This window comes from Cervus canadensis, chromosome 6 (assembly GCF_019320065.1).
Source record: "Cervus canadensis isolate Bull #8, Minnesota chromosome 6, ASM1932006v1, whole genome shotgun sequence".
Taxonomy (NCBI): domain Eukaryota; kingdom Metazoa; phylum Chordata; class Mammalia; order Artiodactyla; family Cervidae; genus Cervus; species Cervus canadensis.
Window position 1 is genome coordinate 6,389,188 of NC_057391.1, and position 22,514 is coordinate 6,411,701.

Consider the following 22,514-nt stretch of genomic DNA (forward strand, 5'->3'; position numbering starts at 1 on the left):
TGTATGATTTTGAGCAAGTTCTCTAGAGAACTCACTTCACCAGTGTTCTCAGCTGTTAACTAGAAAAGCGTCTGTGTCAAAGGGCCATTGTGGGATTGAGTGATAGTGCCTGACTTGTAGCAAGTGCTTAATAAAGGTCAGCTATTAATCATGTTATCTGATTTTTTTCCAGGAAAGATTCGTCAATTTAAAAGTGAAGCTGACTCAAGGCCCAAGAAATGTGCAAAATGCCTAAAGAAATTAAACTAAAATGATTTTCCATTCAGTGTGCAGTCCTCTTAAATTCAGTTCTTTAAATGTCATCAAGTTCTTCCAGCAGTAGTATTGATTTTCCTTTCAAATATGAAGATGGCAGTGACAGGATTCTCTAACAGATGAAGAAATGGTATTATACTTTCCAACCACTGAAGTCAAAAAAATTTTGGTTTTGCTTAAAGAAAGTTGTATATGATTTTCCCATTTCTGTCATTTGATGCAACACCTGATAGCTTATCTAGTGATAGAATAATCTAAGATTTTGTATATCATGTTTTAAAAATTATGATAGTGGGAACATTATGGTATATGAAGAAAACCAAGGGTTTTAGAACAGACAGACATGGTTTTGCAATTTATTAGCTGTGAGCCTTTGGACTAATATTCAAGTTATCAGATCTTTAATTTCCTTCTCCATAGGTTGGGGGAAAGGCCTATCTCTTCTGTAAAGTTATGTGATGATGGAGAAAGCCTGTGAAATGCCTAACCTCGTATTTATAGTACTGAAATGAACTATTATTTCTAGTCCACAAGAGAAACTTGCTTTGGAAATTTGGTAGCTGTTGCCTTTAAATAACACCTATATGTAATATAACATTTTACTTAAAAGCAGAGGTATATGCACCAATGTTTTTTAATCTCTTGGTGATGTAGTTACAGGTGATTTGGTACTTTCCATTTTTTTTCATATTGACCATGCATTATTTTTATAATCTGAGAAAGTTCTGAAATATGAAATCAAGTATCAATTTCTATCAGCTTATGTGTACCTATTCATTATAACTTAAGGCTCTCCATTATCAAATTCTGACTCTAAGTCTGTAAGGCCAGAAATAAAATTGTGAGCAATTTCAGTCCAGTTATTATATCATGAATTTATAGTTCTACATTTCATCTCATGCTGATTGTATATGGTACATTTAAATTTTAAAATAGGTTTTAAACAGGTAATATGTTCACATGATGCTAAAAAGTTTAAAGCATTGTTGCCACCTGAGACCGTGGTTTCCACAGACCATGCTTCAAAATCTGGGTAACCTCTTAATGCAGTAATAAACAAAGATGAATACATATTTTTACTGTTTAAGTGTTTTAATTGTTGAATTTAAGTTGAATTGGGCTAATACTAATTACTTGGTGCTGCAGACAATATACAATTTCTAGAGTTTAAAGCTTTAAAAGATGCTTACAATATTCTTAATTACAATATTCATAATATTGACATTAGTCTATGTGGTTGTGGCTGATACTGAAGACCATCCCTAGCTGTCATGTAAGTTCCTTAAAAAGCAGAGCCCAAGACCAAAGTAATGAGTCGCTGCTTTTCTCAGAAGTGCAAATCCAAGGAAGCAGGAGTGAAGGAAAAAGGAAGTGAGATGGGGAAGGAGGGAGGGAGAGCTGAGACCAGCGTGATTTATCTAACTGGCCAACACCTGGTGTCAAGTACAACTTACTGACTGACCTCAGGGATGGACAGTTTATACAGGGTTTGGAAAGTTAAGAACGGGTGTTTACCCCAATGAGGTGCTGATTCCATGCTGCGGGTGAGCGGAGACTTCAGGAGTCTCGACTCTCTGGGTGGGCAGGGGAGGCCTGGGAGGAATAGGCCTGTGGTGCAGGCAGCAGCAGATGAGGTGTTGTGGGTTTGCGCTTATTGAAAACCAAGAGCCGCTTGCCACAGCAGAAGCTGGTTGTAGTTGGCCAGAACCCACAGTAAGTATGAGGAGGATCATATACTATTGCATAAGAAGGATCTAATACTCTTTTGGGTCTCCCTGGTGAATACTCTTTAAGACACAGCCAGATGCTTTTATAGTTCAAAAAAGCCTTGGTGTGCCCTTTAGAACATGGGATGTTTACTGACCTCACATTTGTTCTCTAGTCCTATTATGACATGAGGCAGCAAGAAAAACTGTATTTCCAGTGGTAAATTAGAGTACAGGGCTAGGTCATGTTCGGACGGAAAGAGGCTGAAATCACAGACTTGTAGGAAAGATACAGAAACCTAGGCTCTACACAAGTTCTTCAGAATCCGCTCATTTTTATGTAAGCCTAAGTACTTTGGGAAAGAGGTGGGGTAGGTAGATCTTATTATTTCACAGATGAGGATCCTGCCATTAAGTGTCTGGCTCAAGATAACCCAGTCAGCCAGCAATAAAACCGTCAGAAGCCTGGTCTCTGTTCTAAATCTGTTTGTCCAGATGGTTTCTTCCTTTCGTCCAGCCATGGACAAGTCTCTGCCAGGCCTGGAAGGTCTGCTGAATTGTCCAGGGCTATGCCATCACAGGAAAATGTTTGCATGTTCAGAGCAAAAAAGGGTTCAGAGGTAGAGTTTCAACAAGGTGGGAAAGAACATTAGAAATAGGATCATTCTACAAGGAAACTTCTTTCTGATGTTTCTGTGACTGTTTTTGTGCTAGTAAAATGTTTTTCCTCTTTCAACATTAAAAATTTTATTCATAGGTATTGCTAGTTCCCCCTATTTTTAATTGTTAGAATCCTAGAAAAATGAGGACTAATATACTAAAGTCACAAAAAAACTCTGTGGTGTTATTACTCTTGGCTTTTATCTTTTAAATTTTCAAATAATACCTTAGTCTCTATTACTATAAATAATTTTTTTAAATTGAGTTCTCTTTCAAAGTTTACTTGGTAACACTGGAAATGACTTAGACTTTTACAAAAACAGGATTTATATACTTTGATATAATCAGTGACACGTTGAACCTATTAAAAAAAATTAAGTCCAGTTTCTTTTTTAATTTAAAAAAGTTTTACTTAATTGCTTAAATAAAAAATAACATTAAAATAATTCTACATATAGTTACAAAGGATGGTACAGCTTGAAAAAGTCTCTTGTAACTTTGAAAAAATGAACATGATATATCCATAATGTTCTAAGAATATGAAATTTTAAAAATTAAAGACTTCTAATTCTTGGTAAAGCCAGAAGAATTAGAAGACCTCTATGTGAACATATTCATTTTAGTCAACCACTTTTATGGACGGAATGCTTGTGAGAGACTGGGTGTGTGCTGTTCTGGTTCCAAGAGACCTGGAAGCCGAGGTACCACCTTCAGGGTGAATGGTCCGCGGGTATTTTGCTGCAGCAGCTTGAGGAATGGTTTGCTGAAAAAGCAAAAATATACTTTAAACAAGTCGATAAAATTATATTACTACATATTATTTCAATATTATTTCATCATCTACAGTTTAACCCAACAAACATTAGTACATGTAGATTCTTATTAGGGTCTTCCTTTTAGAAAAGTCATCTTTAAAATACTTGACGTAAAATTATACATATCATATCAAAATATTCACTGTGCATTTCAAAAGCTCTATGATACAGCTTTTGCTTAGGAAATGGACAAAACCTCTTGAAACAAATATCCTCATGTCAGATTCCATTTAATTAGATTTCCTCTTTAAAGAAATAAAAAATAACCTCCTTTCTTAAAGTCTTTTATATAAATGTTTCTTTGTACATAAATAACTGGATAACCACTACAAATGGGAGATTCTTGCAAATGGTATGAAACTCTAGTTGCTAACCACCAGATCTGACCATAACCAAAGAGCCATTCCTCCTAAGGGATGACGGGCAAGACAACTGCAGAAGCAGACCGTGGCGCCTGGCATCCTGTCTACAAAACACAGCATGGAACCAAGCAGCCTCGGGGGCAAGCAATCACCCAGCAGGTGGAGCGCCAGTGTCCCAAGTCTGGAGAATGGTTTATTAGTAAGTAACTGTTTCTGACAGTCCTAGTTCCTGGGATCCCAGAATAAGATGAAAAATAGTACGGAGGACAGCCACTGTGCTTGTTACACAATCCAAAGCAGGTAATAACGGAAGCAGTTTATGGCTATTTAATTCATGGCCAATTACTGAAGAGTCATTGGACATACTAAATAAACAAAAGGCAGCTAATATCAAACAGGGGTTTTAAGTCTTTAGTTTCTTGGTTCTTTTTCTGTAAAGTATCACTCCAATCAGTACAAAGCCAGTTTGTCAGAATTAAAAATAAACACATGTGCTCTCTTTACATCTTATCTTACAAATGGACATTTCTTTATAAACATCTTGCAGCTGCTGCTGCTAAGTCGCTTCAGTCGTGTCTGACTGTGCGACCCCATAGACGGCAGTCCACCAGGCTCCCCTGTCCCTGGGATTCTGCAGGCAAGAACACTGGAGTGGGTTGCCATTTCCTTCTCCAATGCATGAAAGTGAACAGTGAAAGTGAAGCTGCTCAGTCGTGTCCGACTCTTAGCGACCCCATGGACTGCAGCCTACCAGGCTCCTCCGTCCATGGGATTCTCCAGGCAAGAGTACTGTGCTGATAAAAACAGAAATGAGTTCATTTCCTCTCATCTTTGATAACTAAGCTCACATTTTCAAAAATATGTAGAGAAGTCACCTAAGGCCTTTCAAAGTCTGTCCGACCTACAGAGGCTGAGATGATTCTCCACCCTCCATGTGTTCAGTCTGGACTCGGTACTTCCATCTCAGTCTGTAGCTTCACTATTGCACTATACCTGAGGCTAAATTTAAACAATCAATCCAGCTTCTTTTGACTTAATCATCTAGCAACAATCTAGTACTCACAAAGAAAAGGATTTACAATCATTCCTTACATCTTTTTTTACATATTAAGTAGACAGGAATGTTAAGACTGAAAATTTATATAGAGGGCATTCTCTTTTATAATAAAATCAACCCTTGTTTCTCTCTAGGGATGTGTTCTCATAACTTTTAGAAATTAAACTTTTTGAGATAATCGTTGACACATGTATGATTGTAAGAAATAACAGAAGATCTCCCATGTGTCCTTCTCTAGTAATTTTTATTAAGTTAAATTTGCTTATGGCTTTACGGTTTACAAAGTGCCTTTATACAGCTCATTTAATTTTCACATTACCTCATTTAATCCTGAATCCTGACAGTTAACTCTAGGAGCTAAGTGCTCTTATTGCCACTGTTTTACACATGAAAAAAATGGAGGCTCAAATATTTTTTGATTTGTATATGATCACAAAGGCAGTAAGTAGCAAAACTAAGGCATTAACTCAGGTCTTCTTGTTTATTTTTACTTAAATTCCATGTACTTTTCTTTACATCACATGAATTTACTGCAACCTGATTTTTTTCCCCAAGTTAGAAATATGTTGACAATTGTATTTGAAAAAGTAGGAAGAAGACTTCCAAAAAAAAAAAAAGGAGCAAAAATCAAACACCATAAAAGTAGTTAAGTTTTTCTTAGGGTAAAAAATATGCTATATGGATAGCAGTTAATGAGTAAACAGTTTTTGTCTTTTTTAAAAAATTATTGAGAAATCATTTATATATTTACCCTTTTGGCCATCAACACATCAGATTACTTTTTGTATTTGATAATTTTTATACTATCCCGGCTGAGCCCCCACCCTCACTCCCTACTGGCTCAGATGGTAAACCATCTGCCCGCAACGCAGGAGACCTGGGTTCAAAAGATAACCTGGAGAAGGAATGGCAACCCACTCCAGTCTCCTTGCCCGGAAAATCGCATGGACAGAGGAATCTGGAGGGCTACAGTCCATGGAACTGCAAAGAGTCAGACAGGACTGAGAGACTCACAGACACACAGCATACAACTGAGAAGAAACAACGTTTCTGAAATTAATCTCTTAAAATAGGAAAGGTGTATACTAAAGCAGATGTAACTGTAAGTATATAAAGACTGTAATAGTAAAGGCAGAACAAGTACCAGGCACCGTGGATTTTGATCTTCTCCTCAACATGCCATTTAAGTGCTTATTAGTCTATCAACTCTCAGGAAAAAGGTTTTGTGACAAAAAGTTATCAAAAGCAGACTCACCACTGTGACCGGACGATGTTTTTCCACAACAACGGAGCTCATGGGAGGAGAAACTCCCATTATAGCCAAACTGCTACTGATTCTGTTTTTTGAAGCAAAATCACATCTCCCTGTGATCCGGGCCGTGATTGTTCTCCCAGCTTTCTGTTGCGCTGATGTCACAGCCCTGGGCCCATACTATAAAAGAAATACCTGGTTGGCAGAAAATCTATGGCAAAATCTATGGTACTTTCGCTTCTGTAACTTAAAAATACACAGGCACTTAAAATAATTGTATATTCAACCAACTCTAACATGGGGAAAATTTTTTTAAACAATAAGACAAAAAGCAAAACAAAACCAACCATTCCAAATACCCCTTTAACCGTGGTATACCGACTCTTTTATAGGATTTTAGGAACTTCTAAAACTTTATTTTGAAATAATTATAGATTCATGGGAAGTGGCAAAGACAGCACAGAGGTCCTATGTGTTCTTCATCTAGTTTCCTGCAATGATTACACCTTAGATAATTACTGTATAGTTACAGTAGCAAAACGAGGAATTGATACTGGCATGGATGTCTGGATATAGTTCTATGTCACTTTATCACATGTGGACTTCTGTAACTATCACTGCGATCAAGATACACAACTGTTCCATCATCACAAGGCTCTCCCTCACACTGTCCTTTCTTTAGAGTCAAACTCATCTCCCTTCCCAGACAATCCCTATTCTTCAGAACCGCTAATCTGTTTAATGAACTGACCCTTATGGATAAACTACCATTACACATATGCTTTTGTGTCTTCCCCCTTTCCTTATGGCACTGTTAATACAATTTTTCTTCATGAATAGGGTGTGTTTTTTTGGCGGGGGGTGGGGGTGGTACTCTGTGGCTTGTGGGATCTTAGTTACCCGACCAAGGATGGAACCCAGTCCCTCAGCAGTGAAAGCATGGAATCCTAACCACTGGGTCTTCCTTTTCCTTTGAGAGTTATTTGCAGTGTATTGCAAAAAATGCGATGATCATATCAAAAGGTAATGCCAGATTTTACAGCTTTTGTTGCTTACAGTTGGACAATACTCCAGAAAGGTTACATTTACACCAGGAGTAACACATACATGTACTCATTCTTTTTTCATGATCAACTAATCCCATCAGCTGGGCAAAAATCAAAAGGAGTAAGAAAGAAGGGAAATGGCATATTTAGAAAACTCTAATATTTGTATTTTAGTATCTGACATGGAAACAATGCAGATTATTGCTCAAGAGTACAGGTCTCTGAAGCCAGACTTTCAAACTCTGAATTCAAACTGCATTAGTAACTGTGTCCACTGGCAAGTTGTTCTCCCTAGCCCTCAATTTCCTCATTTATGAAACAGGGAGGGCAGCCCCAGCAGACTAAGGCTAGCCTTTCACTTTCCATTTAGATAAGAGTGAAGAGAAACCTTACTAAACAGCTGAAAATCCAATTAAAACTCTTCCAATTATTTCAACTGGAGTTATAAAAAGTAAAGTGCCATCTATTGTTCAACTTCGTGAACTACAATAGTACATTTGCTAAACAGCACATATTCAGTATACGTGCTGTCAAAGTGAGCACATATATTTTTTGAAAATTATTTTCTTCATGAAATTCTGATATATTAACACACTGATGATGTCTGCAGAAACGAAATAATTTCACAGATGAAGACATTCTTTCACTAGAATGGTATTCCTCCCTTCTTCAGTTATTTGTCTCCTGATACTCTGCAGTTTACTTTCTACACACACCTCCCTTTTAGCTCCTGGAAATACTGAGGAAGACTGGAAAAAGTTTTGGAAGGAAAGGAAGTTTCTGTGATTCAAATGAAGAGAAAGACAGCCAAGTCCTGGATCACAAATCTCTCTTCTTTTCCTGTGTCCAGCAACAATGGTTTCACGCACGGTAAGTAATCCAAGTAATGTATTTGTTCCTGCTTTTGTCATTACGGTTCTTTCCAAAAGCAAGAAAACATATTTGAGGTAAATCTGAGTATTTAATTTAGAGGATGAGATGGTTGGATGGCATCACCGACTCGATGGACATGAGTTTGAGTAAGCTCTGGGAGTTGGTGACGGACAGGGAGGCCTGGCATGGTGCAGTTCATTGGGTTGCAAAGAGTCAGATAGATTAAGAGACTGAACTGAACTGAGTATTTAATTAAACAGAAAAGGAAGAAAACTAGGATGATACTTACAGATTAGTTTGTCATTCTCCTTTCTCTCTAAAAGCTGTACTTACATCAATGAAATGGAATGCGTGACTGTTCTGAAGGAGCAGAAAGTAGTTGGAGGGATGGGGGAAGAAAAAGGTCTACCTAATATTGTGTTTTTTTAGGATTCAAAGACTTAAAAATTACCTCAGGTAACCAAATTGTTTCAAAAAGTAACAAAAAAGGGTGGTAAATAGACTCATTCACTGGGTTCTTCCTACACACATTCAGATTCAGATACAAACCCAGATGTACAAATGTACCTGTAGTCATATGTTAGAAGGGAATTTTGAAAAATCTAGCTTTGTGTGTTATCTGGATATGCATATGAATGACAAACCACCATGTTTATTTAAATGAGATCATTAGTATAGGATCTCACTTCAAAATGTGTAATCATGAAAAATAAACACAGCTGAACCCATACCAGTAGAATTTTAGTGTCTTTCTAAATAAAAACTCCCCGACACATTCAAAGTTCTCTTAAGTCATATTTTTTTTAAGCCTCTTTGAATGAGGAGCAAAAATATGTTGAGATTTGCAAAAATAGATTTTAAAAATTTCCGCCTAAAGTTAGTAGCTTCCAAAAGGCAGAAATTCAAGTCAGCAGGAATACTTCAGATGACTAATTGTCCAGTTGACTCAACATGTTCCCTTAGCTACAGAGAGCTGCCTAGCACTATGGCACCTCCAATCCAACTCTTTTAAAACCTAAAATCTACTTGGCCATCTTTCTTCCTTTCATGTAAGTGGTTAGGACCAGGGAGGAGAGGGAGGCAAGCAAATCAGAATCATCCCAGTACCTTTATAGAACCTTTATAGAGCCTTTATAGAAGCTTTATAGAGCCTTTGTGCCAGATCCGAGCCAGAGCAGGGTTTTTTTTTAAAAAGCCCTGCAGAGTTGAGTCTGATAAACTTGGCTGGTATCCTTATGCCCTTTGAGAGACACTGAAGAACACAGGTTTAACAACAGGAGCCCAGAAAGTCAGACCCACGATATGCAGATAAATAGTTTGATTAATTGAACTTCAGGTAAATTTTCCCACAAATACTCCATCCTCCTTCAGTACTCTTCCCCATCTATGGACCCCTCTATTAGCAGCTAGTGACTTTAGGAAAAACAATTGCTATCTTCATTCCAATTATAAATGAAAACTGAAAACCTAATCAAATTAAGGTGGAGTCACTACAGAGTAGCATTAGTATCTGCATCCATGAAGAGGGAAGGCCCCCCTGGTGGCTCAGGCAGTAAAGAATCTGCCTGCAATGTGGGAGACCCAGGTTTGATCCCTGGGTCCGGAACATTCCCTGGAGGAGGGCATGGCTACCCACTCCACTATTCTTGCCTGGAGAATCCCATGGACATAGGAGTCTGGCGGACTACAGTCCATGGGAATCGCAAAGAGTTGAACACAACTGAGTGACTGACACAGACAGTTGAACAGAAAATATACAGAAGAGTCACTAGCCTCCTAAACCCTTGAAACATTCTTTCCTTTAAAATTAAAACGTTCTTCATTTTTGTTTAATTATCACTACTGTAACAGAATTGTCAGGGATTATTTTCACTATAAATTAATGTTTTAGTTAATTTGTATATTAAATATTTTCTGTGGATTGGCCTAAAGACCATGTAGACCTTTTTTCTCCATGGGAAAATATGTTCAGAGTGCAAAATACCCATTACACAAACAAGTTTGGAGCGCTCTTCCCAGCAGAGGCACCTGCATTCACTGTACTGACCGTCTCCTCCTGCGCAGAAGCAGCAGCCATCAGCCCAGCGCCATGCGGAGCAGACACGGGGAGGTGGACTGAGGAAGCGGAAGTGGCGCCGGCAGAGGTGACGGAAGCCGCCGAGGGAAACGCGGCCGCGCAGGTGGCTCCGAGGGCCGCTGCCGGCGGGGATGGCGGCACTGCGCCCGCGGCAGCGTCCACGTGAGCAGGAGGAGGCTCTTTTCCTTGAACACCAGGGCCGTACTCGTCCCTTTTAGTGGTCGTGAAATCTGTTCCCAGAAACCAGGCGTTAATTCCATTAACATGTTCCCAAGTTAAGGTTGCTTTTATCTTCCCAACAAGGAAAATCCATCATTGCTAAAATTTGGTCATCACTGGATACGTTAATAGGGTTCAGTGAATACAGTATGTCAGTGTTGACTGGTTAATGTCAGCATTAACCATTAAAGACTTCAGACCACTTTAACACATGAGAGTTAATGAGTGATTTGCTTTTACGTGAAAAAAAAAAATTAGGTACTCACCTGGGACCTTATAACCACTACAATAATACGGTCACAGTGTGCCTAAGGATTTATGTTCTTTCCATTACTTCCTACAACTATCCCGATAAATGGCCTGGTATTTAGACCTTTAGAATAATTTTCTGATAATCACCATACCCTCTTCATTTACCACCTATCACTCCTATTCTAACAAGACCAATGAATTTTTTTTAAATAAACTATTTTTAGAGACATTTTAGGGTCACAACAAAACTGAATGAAAAGTAGAGAGTTCCCATATACTCCCTGTTCCCACACACCCACAACCTCCCCTACAATGGATATTATGCACCATAGCGATACATTTGTTACAATCGATTAGCCTACACTGACACATCCCTGTCACTCACAACTTGTGGTTTAAAAACCAATGTATTTTTAATTCTTGATTTTTTCAGCAAACAGTAGTAAATCAGTCTGTAACACTAAAATCTTTACTTTTGATACTGTAGAAGAAATGAATTCTTGCAGGTAGATTGTATGTCATGAATTAAGAGCATATTTGTACACAACTGATTTTAGTGACACATATATAGTAACCTTTTCTCAGAACTGAAACTTAATCTTAGATCAAAGAAATATAAAATGTCAGCTTCCAGAAGCTAGGATGAAGGGTCCTATTCTAGATTTTTCCCCTCTCAGTATGAGGATTTGGTTAAAATTTCCATTTGACACTGTATATGCACGCGTGCTTAGTCGCTCACTCATGTCTGACTCTTTGTGACCCCAGGAAGAGTTGGCTGCCTAGGTTGCCAGGCTCCTCAGTGGATGGATTCTCCAGGCAAGGATACTGGAGTGGGTAGCCATTCTCTTCTCCAGGGGATCTTCCTGACTCAGGAAATGAACCCAGATCTCTTGCATCACAGGCGGATTCTTTACCATCTAAGACACCAGGGAAGCCCATATATACCTGATATCAAACATCAGGGTGAGGATTTCAATATTCAGTCACTGAGATGTCTCAGAATATTTGAATAGAGGGCATTATGTAACCCTATGTTTAAATGGTTTTCTATGTTGTCCTCTTTCCATCTAGAAATTTGGGCTACTATGTAAGTTCCTGTCTTAATAATATCTTTATATAAAACTGAGCAATAGTTACTTCATTAACAAAGTTTAATGAGGATTATAATACCTAGGGTCCTTTGAAATAATTTGAAGAGACTAATTCAATATAAAAATACTGCTTTTGCTTTGAAAACACACATACACACTAAGTTTTAACATGTTTTTCATAGAAAGTGATTCTGATTGTCTACTTTTAGGTGGGTGGCAGACTTATCAGGTGTGGAACCAGTATTGTAATTATTTGAACTTTAACTGGACACATTTTTCAGCTGGAAAGTATTTTTCTACTGTTCCTGAAACTACTTTAAAAATTGGCAGGTATCCTTTTAAAGGCCATTTGTATTGTCACATTTTGTCTACCTCACAGAAACTTCTAACAATTATCTTCAGGGGACCAGGAATAATTTTCTTTTCTCTTGAGAATTTAAAAAATTCTCTTTTAACAGCAGTTATTAAAATGCCACAAGACTCAAGTATCACAGAGCAAGCCCAGCATTAGATTACAATGAACTCTGCCTTTGGTAGCTTCATCGATGCTAGAGTGTACTGCTGACGGGTGTCTTACTATTCCCGTCATCTTTTTCTTCCATTGTTACAATAAACAAAGCACAAGGCCACTCAAAACCTCTCAGATTCCAGAACCTGGCATTAGCTATAGATGACAGTAGACTCAAAGGCAACAGGAGCAAAATAAGTCACATTGTATAATGATCAGAATACATTTGCTCCAAATCCTGCTATGGATATTTGCCCGTAGGAGACATTGCTGTATTTGGATTTAAAAATTTAAGATGGTAAATATATTAAGGTGGTAAAACATTGTACCCTAGGTCAATTCACAACCTTAGGTAGGTTATGTTAAATAGACTTCTTGTAATTGAACATAGCAAGTGCTAATGATTATAAGTTCTCACTGCACTTGTGAAACCCAGTACTTGTTGTTATAAGTAGATAATTAAATTCTTCAATTTAATATATTCAACTTGCTAACAATTAACAACTGAAAGCAGACTCTTCAATCGCTGGAGATGGTACATTTGTTTTCAGCATTACTACTCAATTAAAAGACCACTTGTTGGAGAAATCAAGTACTCATTTGGATATCAGCAAGATAAGATTCAGTCTCAAGGGTCTATCTATGTGTCTAAGTCTCTAACTTGCCTGGGGGCCACACGCCACGACTGCTTTAGAAAGAAAACAACTTGCCTGAACTCACCACCATCCACAGCACATGCATTTGAAATAAAAAATATTTGTTGATATTTTGAAAATGAGGGCATAACAAGCACAGACAAGTTGTTCACAGGACTGAAATCATATTAATGATGTTACAAAATAAAATCGTGTCACTGATGAATAATCTGATTTTCAAACAGGATTTAAAAATACTGTAAAAATGTTCACATATTTATATACATTAAGTTTATGAGGCTGACTTAAGACTGCAACAATTATATCATTACTATCCTCTTACATGTTAGTGTTTTTTGTCTTTTAAAGCACTTGCGCTTGTATTTCATTGCATTTTCACAAGAACCTGCTATAAAGCAGGTAGTGAAGATTTATATTATCTTCTTTGCACACAGAAGAAATTTTAGTTTTCTAAAACCCAGTGAGCAAAATAGGCCTCATTGTAAATTGGTGGCAAAGCTGTTCTATGTCATGCAGATGATAAGAACCATTCCGATTCGAACCAATACATGGACTTTTCTTGACACAGAGTTGTTTTAGTTGACTTCTATAGATAAGCCTATACTTATATTTGTTGGAATGAGTTTTAGTTGAGGCCTCTCTTACACTGGAAGACAAGCAATTTTTTTAAAAAATGGAAAACCAAAAAAAAAAAAAAAAAAAAAAAAAGGGAAACCATGAATAGACAAGAAATATTTAATCAACAAAACAGTCCAAGGTATTTGGCTACTTAGAAAAAAAGAAATTTTATACTTAAAGGCATAACCATTATAGTTAAAAGAGCTTTAAAATAATGTTCTATATTCAAAGCATTATTATAACACTGAGCCTAAATAGTTAACAGTTTACTGGATCAGATATAAGATACTGTAAGTAACCATGACTGAGAGAATTTTCATGGCAGATTTAAAACTGGATATAACATTATGATATTAAAAATAGTGTTTGGATAGATACTGGATAAGAAAATTAGTACTGAAGACCACACCAATCACTGAAATCTCAAATCCTTTTTGAAAGTAGGCAGAGAATCTTAAATAAAACACTAACCTGTATCACCTCTGTTCTGAAATATAGTCATGGCCTCAAGATTTAACGCACACACACCCCTCATGAAAGCTTTCTTCATGGAATCTTCAAAGTGCTCTTTTTCATGCTGCATCCTTTGGATCTCAGCTTTTGCATTTTCCAAAGCTCCAGATAACTAAAATCAGGAGAATTTTTAAAAAGAAGAAAAAAAACTGAGCTACAAGGAAGAATATAATTTATTGTTTTAAAAAAGAGACTTCTTATACTGTGAAGTTATTTTCATATGAAATACTAAAATCACTTTGGCATATACCTCTTCCGCTGAGTCTCAAATTATTTTAAAAGATGCATTTTACCTCCAGTGTCTCCATCAACACAACATTTTCATTCCTAACTATAAGGTCAAGGTTTAAACAAAGAGAATTTCATACTGGCTTCAATCAGGACTGGTGTACTCTAATTATACAAAAGGCTATTATTTCTTACCATATACTTTTATATAGGATAGTAAAATATCCTGCTAGCAACAGTAACTGATTTCTTTTCTTTTTTTTTTAGATAAGTGTTATCTATAGAATTTAAAGTGCAAAGTGGCCTTAGGTACAACACTTTGCCATTGACCAAATCTAAAGGGACTATGTTTTTTTGCATGTCACTGTCAATCACAGAAAGTTATTTGCATAATAAAACTTTAAGAATTTAGTATTATAATGATGAAAAAAATTTTCCTTTTAATATTTGATTTCAAGAGGCCTACTGCATTCTTCAAAATGGTGTTTATTTTCCTTTTGGGTCTCAAATGTTTTCACATGGAAACAATGTTATATTATTGATATAAGTCTAAATAACTTCAATTTATATGCAACTGCTTTATATCAAACTTATAAAACCATAGTTTATTTAAAATAACATAAGGATAAACTTTCTTTTAAAAATTAACTTACTTAATTGGAGGCTAATTACTTTACAATTGGAGAAGTAAAGGGCAACCCACTCCAGTATTCTTGCCTGGAGAATCCCATGGATGCAGGAGCTTAGCAGGCTACAGTCCATGGGGTCGGGTCGCAAAGAGTCGGACATGACTAAGCGACCTCACTTTCTACTTTACAATATTGTGGTGGTTCCTGCCATACATGGATGTGAATCAGCCACGGGTGTAAACATTTTTGTTTTTATTTATAGCTCAATAAAGGCCAGCAGAAGCCCAAGGAAGTATGCTTTCTTAGAGACGTAATGACCTGTGGGTGATTTACACTTCCAAGAGAAACGTACATACAAGAGATGTACACAGGTCTGGAGGTCAAAGTTATAACCGGTTAAAAGAATAAGTGAGTCTGCCAGTCTGACTCAGTGCTGCCCCTTCCCAGCAGTCTGCCTGAACCCACACCACAGTGAATCAAACTGGAGAAACAGGTTCCTTCGCCAGTGAGTGATGGCTACCCAAGTTCTTAATTTTTATTTAAAAAGGAGAAAATAAAGCAAAAAACGTTTACCAGAGCAACTTTGGCTTCATAGTCATTGGAAATCTGGACACAGACTTCTTCAGCTCTGGCTTGACAAGCTCGTTCCACCACCTCCTTCCACTGCTTCTGTACTACGGCCCGCCAGCCTCTCCAGGCTTTCTTCAGTAAAGTTCGCCGAAAATACTGGTCAGCTAGTTTACTTTCATAAACCTGAATGAAAGTAATACACAGACTCAAAACACAGTGGACTGGTAAATATACTGGCAGTAGTAATACAAAACCTCGCCCTGTGGGGTAAGCGGGGTACATGCGTCAGCATTTCATACCGTGTACTCATGTTCTTCTCATGTGCGGATGGGAGGACAGGCTTAGAAGGCTAAGTGACATGCCCAGGTCACACAGGCAGAAAGCGAAAAGCCAGCCTTGCCTCATTCCAGAGCCTAAGCTCTTATCCATTATATCATGGCTTTATGCAACTCATCAAGGCAGGGGAGAAACAAAAAAACGGATGGAAGAAAATGAGTGGCTTGCCCATGCTATCTTGGTTGTGAATCTGATCACCTGGCTGAGGACAGGACTAGGAGCTGGATGGCAGCAAGGGTGGTGGTGTGGCTCGAGACGGCCCTTTCTCTCCAGCTCGGCGGCCACCACCATAAGCAGGTGAGTTTACACACTCTGCCATCATAATTTATAGTAAAATGATCCTAGTAGGAACACATGCTATTCTTCTATCAAAGAATTTAAAGTCTCCTGAAGAAGCATTTCTAATTTTCTTAAAAAAATTTTCTATTCAAAAATGATGGCAACTTAAACTCTTGCAACTAACATTTGAACATAATATATTATCATTACGTCACCCAATAAATAACCTTCAAAATATGACTCAATTTTAAATAGCCCTTTTAAATATGGTTAATGTAGATTTAATCTACTGAGGTTAATAAAGGAAAGCACTAAGAAGTACTCTTAAAGGAGAAATCGTACTCCATGACAGTAACAGCCTTTTCCTTAAATATACTTCTTGGAACTAAGTGCATAAAGATTACTCCATGACTCACATGATTATCATAAATAAAATGCATATATACGTACGGATCTCCATCCCCTACATTCTTGAGTCTTTGGCTTCTTGTGGGATACATATATACTTTCATACTTTTCTACTTCTGATACAATAATCTACTATTCTCAATTTATATTTACACTGATATACTGAGTCAGCTCACTTAATTAAAAGATATTCAAGTTTAAATTATATATAAACTAAGAACAATTTTTACAGAGTTTTATGGACATGGATTTTTAAAATTCTTTTTGAGGCAAATTACACAACAAACATTTATGCAACTTTATAATGTATAAATATAGTACTGCCTCTTTAAAGATGATATATTCAGGCATTTTAGAAGTAGAAACAATAGAGGGAGCATACGATATGCTAAAGATGATAAATTCATGTAATTAAATCTGAGGTCAAATTTGTTAAAGGGGTTCTATCACCAGGACATCTGTAATTTAGGTACACTCTGTATTTAACCTACCATGACGTAGAAAATGTATATCAACAAATCTACAAAATATAAGTATTTTTTTCCCAAACCGTACCAACCTCAAGTTTAAATTAAGAGTAACATTAAATTAATTCATTTTGACTTATTAAAAAACAAGTCTTTCTCTGACTTGAACAAGAGTTCTAATATGTGATTCTAAATGCTTCTGAGTTCAGAAGTCTAATAAGTATCAATCAGCTTTTGTTTTTCACACTTACATCCTGCCTCGATTTGACATGGTTGATTCGCCAGTGGAAGAATGTTCTCATCAACTCTATCCTTTCCTTTTGCTTGCCTATGGCATGAGACAAGCTAGAAATCACCTGTAAACAGCAATGAGTAAAATGGTTTTTTTCATATATCAAAAAATGCTAGAAAGAATACTTATGGATCAAAACTGTATTCATCCAGGTAACCTCATTATCTTTACAAAGACCAAAAAACTTCCCCATGTGAATACACTACTTATCAATGAATGAAAGGGAACAAAAGAGGAAAGAAATCTTCATTATGTGTATCCTGGTAATAATCAATAAAATGTGTGTATGAAAATTAATATGATCACTGGCATTTAATTCAAGAAAAACCATCATACATTTGAGAGTTTTGCTATGTATACAAAATGTTTTTATTCACTAGACTTGAGGGCAGAGACCAGTTTTAAAATATCTTTCTAGTCCTTAAGTACCTTTAACAGCTTGGATTAGAAGTTCCTCAATAAATGTTTAATGATTTTCTGGATTGAACAAAATCATAAAAGTAAATAATTAATATTTAATTTTAATGTACTTTTTCAGTGATATTATTACTGTTCTTAAAAAAAAAATCTATGAAGGCTTTTAAATCCTGAGATAATATTCTCTTATAAAGAACTGAATAATTGAAATATATATCTAAAATGGGCCCATTAAAAGAGATTTAGTAAACTAGGCATATTTGCCGAGAGATATTTATTCTGGTTCTTTAAGTAATTTCCAAAAGTGGAAAAGGGCAGGGATTCTAAGATACTAGTAATATTCTATTAAGCTGTGTAGTGGCACATGGCTGTTCACTTTGTTTTCAAAAACTAGATATGCATGTATACTCTTTTTGTGTGATACACTCTGAAACAAAAAAATCTAATAAAATATTTTAAAACTGTAGGACAGAGTTTGAGGGTAATATAGAAAATGACTGAAATTAGTATCATTGTTTCAAAAAAGCAAGTTATGTAAAATGACTGATTTTACACTGCATCCTATGACACTCTGAAAAAGTATATTTAAAAAATAACCACAATCTTCTCTAGCTCACTAAAATAGTGAGGGTGCACCTGCAGACAAGTAGCCGAGGTGTCTGTTCTCTGAAAGCCACCATCCTCCTGGGAGAGCTATCGGTTTGCTGCCCATCTGCTTTGTTCAAGGTGCTGTTGGGAAGCCCCAGATTAGCACAGACTTGAACCCTACTCTCAAGTTCTTAAGAGGCTAACAGAAAGCAAAACAAACAGTGCTCTTGTGCTTATCAACATAATGAAGAAAGGACTTAATGAATGGATAAAGACGTATCACAGATAGAATGTGGGATATCTATACCCCTCCAAAAGGATGGTTTAAAATGTGGGTAATGCTGGATCCCCGACATTCTCTTCAGGGCGGTTAGGAAGAAAAGATGGGAAAGAAAAAAAAGAGTGTTCCCACACTCAATACAGCACTCTTACAGCACACTGAACGTGGTGGCCAAGAGAAAATGACATGATCCTAGCACAGTTAATATGAAGAATAAAGCTTATTTCTATGCATCTACTTTCCTACTAGTTTCGGAAGTGAGCTTCCCTTTGTGTCTGGTACGATCTAAACACTCAGTTCCTGGCATTTATTACCAGCAAGACATTTACTGACTCTCACTTAAAAAGCAGTACGGAAAAGAAGACCTCATCCTTTCTCCCAATGGAGACTTCATAGGTTTTCTGCAGCTCCTTCAAGCTGTTGATCTGGCTGCACAGTTGCTTTACATCTGCTGCATGCTTCTCTCTCTCTTTTTTCATTTCCATTCGGTGCCAGTCAATAAAATTCAGTCTCCATTTACTTAGTTCAGATATGATGTTTGTCTGAAAAATAAATATGCTGACAATTAAGTAGTTTGCTCCTTAATGCTGCTTCATAAAATGACGCTTAAATTAAGAAAAAAATTTAAAAACTCAAAACAAGTATTCAACATAAGAGCTACTAAAAAAAACATCCACCAATGAAAATGTTTGTATGTTCAGCAAGCCACAGCTCTTCTTAGTTTACACACCATACTAAGTACATACTTTTTTCTCCCATTTTAAGTTACATTTATGAAATCTTGAATGGCATCACTGGTTCAATGGACATGAGTTTGGGTAAACTCTGGGAGCTGGTGATGGACAGGGAGGCCTGGCGTGCTGTGGTCCATGGGGTTGCAAAGAGTTGGACACGACTGAGCAACTGAACTGAACTGAAGTGTCATTAAAATTTTTTAGGTCTCATTCATTAATAAATAGGACAAATAAAGTCAAGGACTTAAATATCCGTATTAAGGTGGATGAGAGAAAAAGGAAATGTAGGACCATGCCTGAGGTCAAGCCACTGGACTGGGATGGTATTTAGACAGAGATTAACAGTAGAAACCATCAGAGTTGATGCTTTCTTCCTCCAAATCATTGATCACAATGGGCACCTTACAATAAATTGCTAAGACTGATTTTTACCCTACTGACAGGCATAAGCAAAAAGACCAAATAATCACATTATCAAAAAACAGCAGGGATAACAGTAGGGTTAACTGAACATATGACAGTCTTTAAATGGTTGGTGGTGTACTACCTCAGTGGACTTACACCATGGTTAGAAGCATGAAACCTGTTCCATGGAGAAAAATTATACTAAAAGATTACTTCTAGAATTTAAGGTTTCAAATATTGGAGAAAATATAGATGCCACAAAACTCTGATGACCATAATTTCTCCGTGTATGTGAATACTCAGTTTAGTTTTCTCAAGCTATGTTTCAGAAAAACTGTCGTTTTCTCCACTATATTTTAAGCTGCAGAAAAACTGCCATTTCTGGAATACTTTGTTTTACTTAGGGATCACTAACATCACCAAAAAAAAAAAAAAATTCTTATCAATTTATCAGTTATACCCTGTGGTTGCTATAAGTGGCTATAAAATGAATACATGTTGCTAAGATTGGGTCTTATGCCTCATATAAAACGAGACAATTCCGTGAGTCATAGGCATGATGCGGGAAAGGTTCAGCAAGCGTCTCTCGCAGTCACACACAGGCTGAGCCATTCAAAATAGTGGAGAAGTTCAGTGGAGAATGCAGAGCTGTTCCAGCAGCTATCCAAAACTGTGCTATTCCAAGTATGGCTTCTGAACCGTCACCTGGGCGCTTGTTAGCAGTGCTCCATCTTGGACCAGGACTGACTAAGAAGTTGCAGTTTATCAGAATCCCCAGGTGATTCATACGGGCAGTAACGACCGACAAGCCCGGATTTACAACACTGGACTGATCTTTGGCAACTACAGTTTGTTTTGTTTTTAACTTTTTAATTCAAAGAAACAAACAATAACCAGTGAACTTGAGCAAAACTGCTACATTACATATTAAACAACTGTAATACCTTAAGACCTGAACTCCAAAGATCAAGCACATTTTCCATCTTTTGAAGGTTTTCATCAGAAACAACAAAATCAGTCACAATTATTTCATGGGCATCGATAGGACTGGAATTAGACCCTGGTGAGGAAGAGTCAACTAAAAGATTTGAACTGAAAAAATCCATGACCGGGTGAGGTGGCTTCCTTGGGGATGCTGGTGATGACCCTAGAAAAAAAGAAAAGTTGGAGTAATCTAATCTGTGCTCTAATCCAGCAGTTTTAAGAAAAAATGCCACACATTATAATGCATTAAATCTGTCTTAAGGGTACTGAGCATCTTATACAATTATTTTCAAAAGTACTGCTTAACAAATTACCCATATAGCATTTAAAAATCCTTGCAGTAAGTAATATGCTGAAATTATTCCCCTTACTACCTGGATAATATTCACCAAAGCACACAATGTTGTACAGTAACAAAAACAAGCTAAGGAAAAGTCATACCATCTGTCTTTGAATGAACTGAAGTATTTAAATCACATCCTTTTCCAACTTCCATCCTTGTTTTTCTCACTGCAGGGCTATTTCCTGATGAAAAGAAAGAGGTTTTTCTTTTAATTAAACCTAATCAGTCTTATATAAAATACCTAATCACACATACCTAATTGAAGAAGGTAGCTGTGCATAAGCAAGATTTTAGAACAAGGAAAATACAGTAGTCTAGGGACAGGAAAACTAAGACAAAGAATAAGGAAGGAAAAACTGTGAGACTTGAAAACGTCTTATTGCATCATTAATAAGTTTAATTCACCCGACAAATATGGATGAAAAAGACTTCAGTTTACTAGTGGCATTCAGTTCATACTGATGTAGTATAAGTGTCATGTCCTACAACACTGGACATTTCTAGGGCCTGCTGCTTTTCCTTAGCTCTACTAAAACTTAAGTGACATTGGTTCCCTCCAAATGGGGACTTCTTTACTTCTACCTCAGAAACCTTTAGTCAATACACGGCAAAAAGGAAACTGGAAAAGAAACCTCACAAGGATGGCTTTGTGAGAGGCTTAGATACTTTGCCAGCTTCAACACAACCTTCTTTACACCAAGCAATGGCAATACCAAGAGTAAAGAGAATGGGGTGATAAATTTACGAAGTTCCCTCTAAGTCTATGTATGGATAAAAATGTCTAAATTCACTGAATGTTAGGCATGTCGATCTCAAACACTTTTTGGAAAGGGCAGAGCATAAGCAAATACTATTATTGTTGTTGTTCAGTCGCTCAGTCCCGTCCAGTTCTTTGCGACCTCATGGACTGCAGCACACCAGCTTCCCTGTCCTTCACCATCTCCCAGAGCTTGCTCAAACTCATGTCCATTGAGTCAGTGATGCCATCCAACCATCTCATCCTCTATCATCCCCTTTCCTCCTGCCTTCAATCTTTGTCAGCATCAGGGCCTTTTCTAATTAGTCAGCTCTTCACATCAGGTGGCCAAAGTACTGGAGCTTCAGTTTCAGCATCAGTCCTTCTAATGAATATTCAGGGTTGATTTCTTTTAGGATTGACTGGTTTGGTCTCCTTGGAAGTCCAAGGGACTCTCAAGAGTCTTCCCTAACACCACAGTTTAAAAGCATCAATTCTTTGGCGTTCAGCTTTCTTTATGGTCCAGCTCTTACATTCATCATGACTACTGGAAAAACCACAGCCTTGACTATACTGTACATGCTAGAAAAGACCAGCATCCTTAGGTCCTAAAGACTGCCTGCATGTGTGCGTGTGGACTCAAGTCATGTCCGACTCTTTGCAACCCCATGGACTGCAGCCTGCCAGGCTCCTCTGTCCATGGGATTTTTCAAGCAAGAATATGGGAGTGGGTTGTCATTCCCTCCTCTAGGGGATTTCCCAACCCAGGGACTGAACTCATGTCTCCTGCATGGGCAGGCGAATTCTTTTACCACTGAGCCGCCTGGAAAGCCCCAAGTGAGGCTGTAGGAGAGTGTT

General features: G+C 37.3%; 1 protein-coding gene across 2 annotated transcripts in view; it reads right to left on the bottom strand.

Annotated features, from left to right (window-relative positions):
- Window positions 1-1,163: 1,163 nt before the first annotated feature.
- POC5 (POC5 centriolar protein) overlaps window positions 1,164-22,514 on the bottom strand; it is a 31,355-nt gene continuing 10,004 nt past the window's right edge. For both annotated transcript variants that reach the window (XM_043470697.1, XM_043470696.1), the window contains exons 4-12: window positions 21,019-21,102; window positions 20,538-20,740; window positions 18,820-18,996; window positions 17,129-17,233; window positions 15,391-15,570; window positions 13,919-14,072; window positions 10,074-10,333; window positions 6,111-6,287; window positions 1,164-3,384 (exon numbers count right to left, since the gene is read on the bottom strand). In XM_043470697.1, the coding sequence (XP_043326632.1) occupies window positions 3,241-3,384; window positions 6,111-6,287; window positions 10,074-10,333; window positions 13,919-14,072; window positions 15,391-15,570; window positions 17,129-17,233; window positions 18,820-18,996; window positions 20,538-20,740; window positions 21,019-21,102 (1,484 nt within the window). In that variant the 3' untranslated portion in view covers window positions 1,164-3,240. The remainder of the gene's footprint in view (window positions 3,385-6,110; window positions 6,288-10,073; window positions 10,334-13,918; window positions 14,073-15,390; window positions 15,571-17,128; window positions 17,234-18,819; window positions 18,997-20,537; window positions 20,741-21,018; window positions 21,103-22,514) is intronic.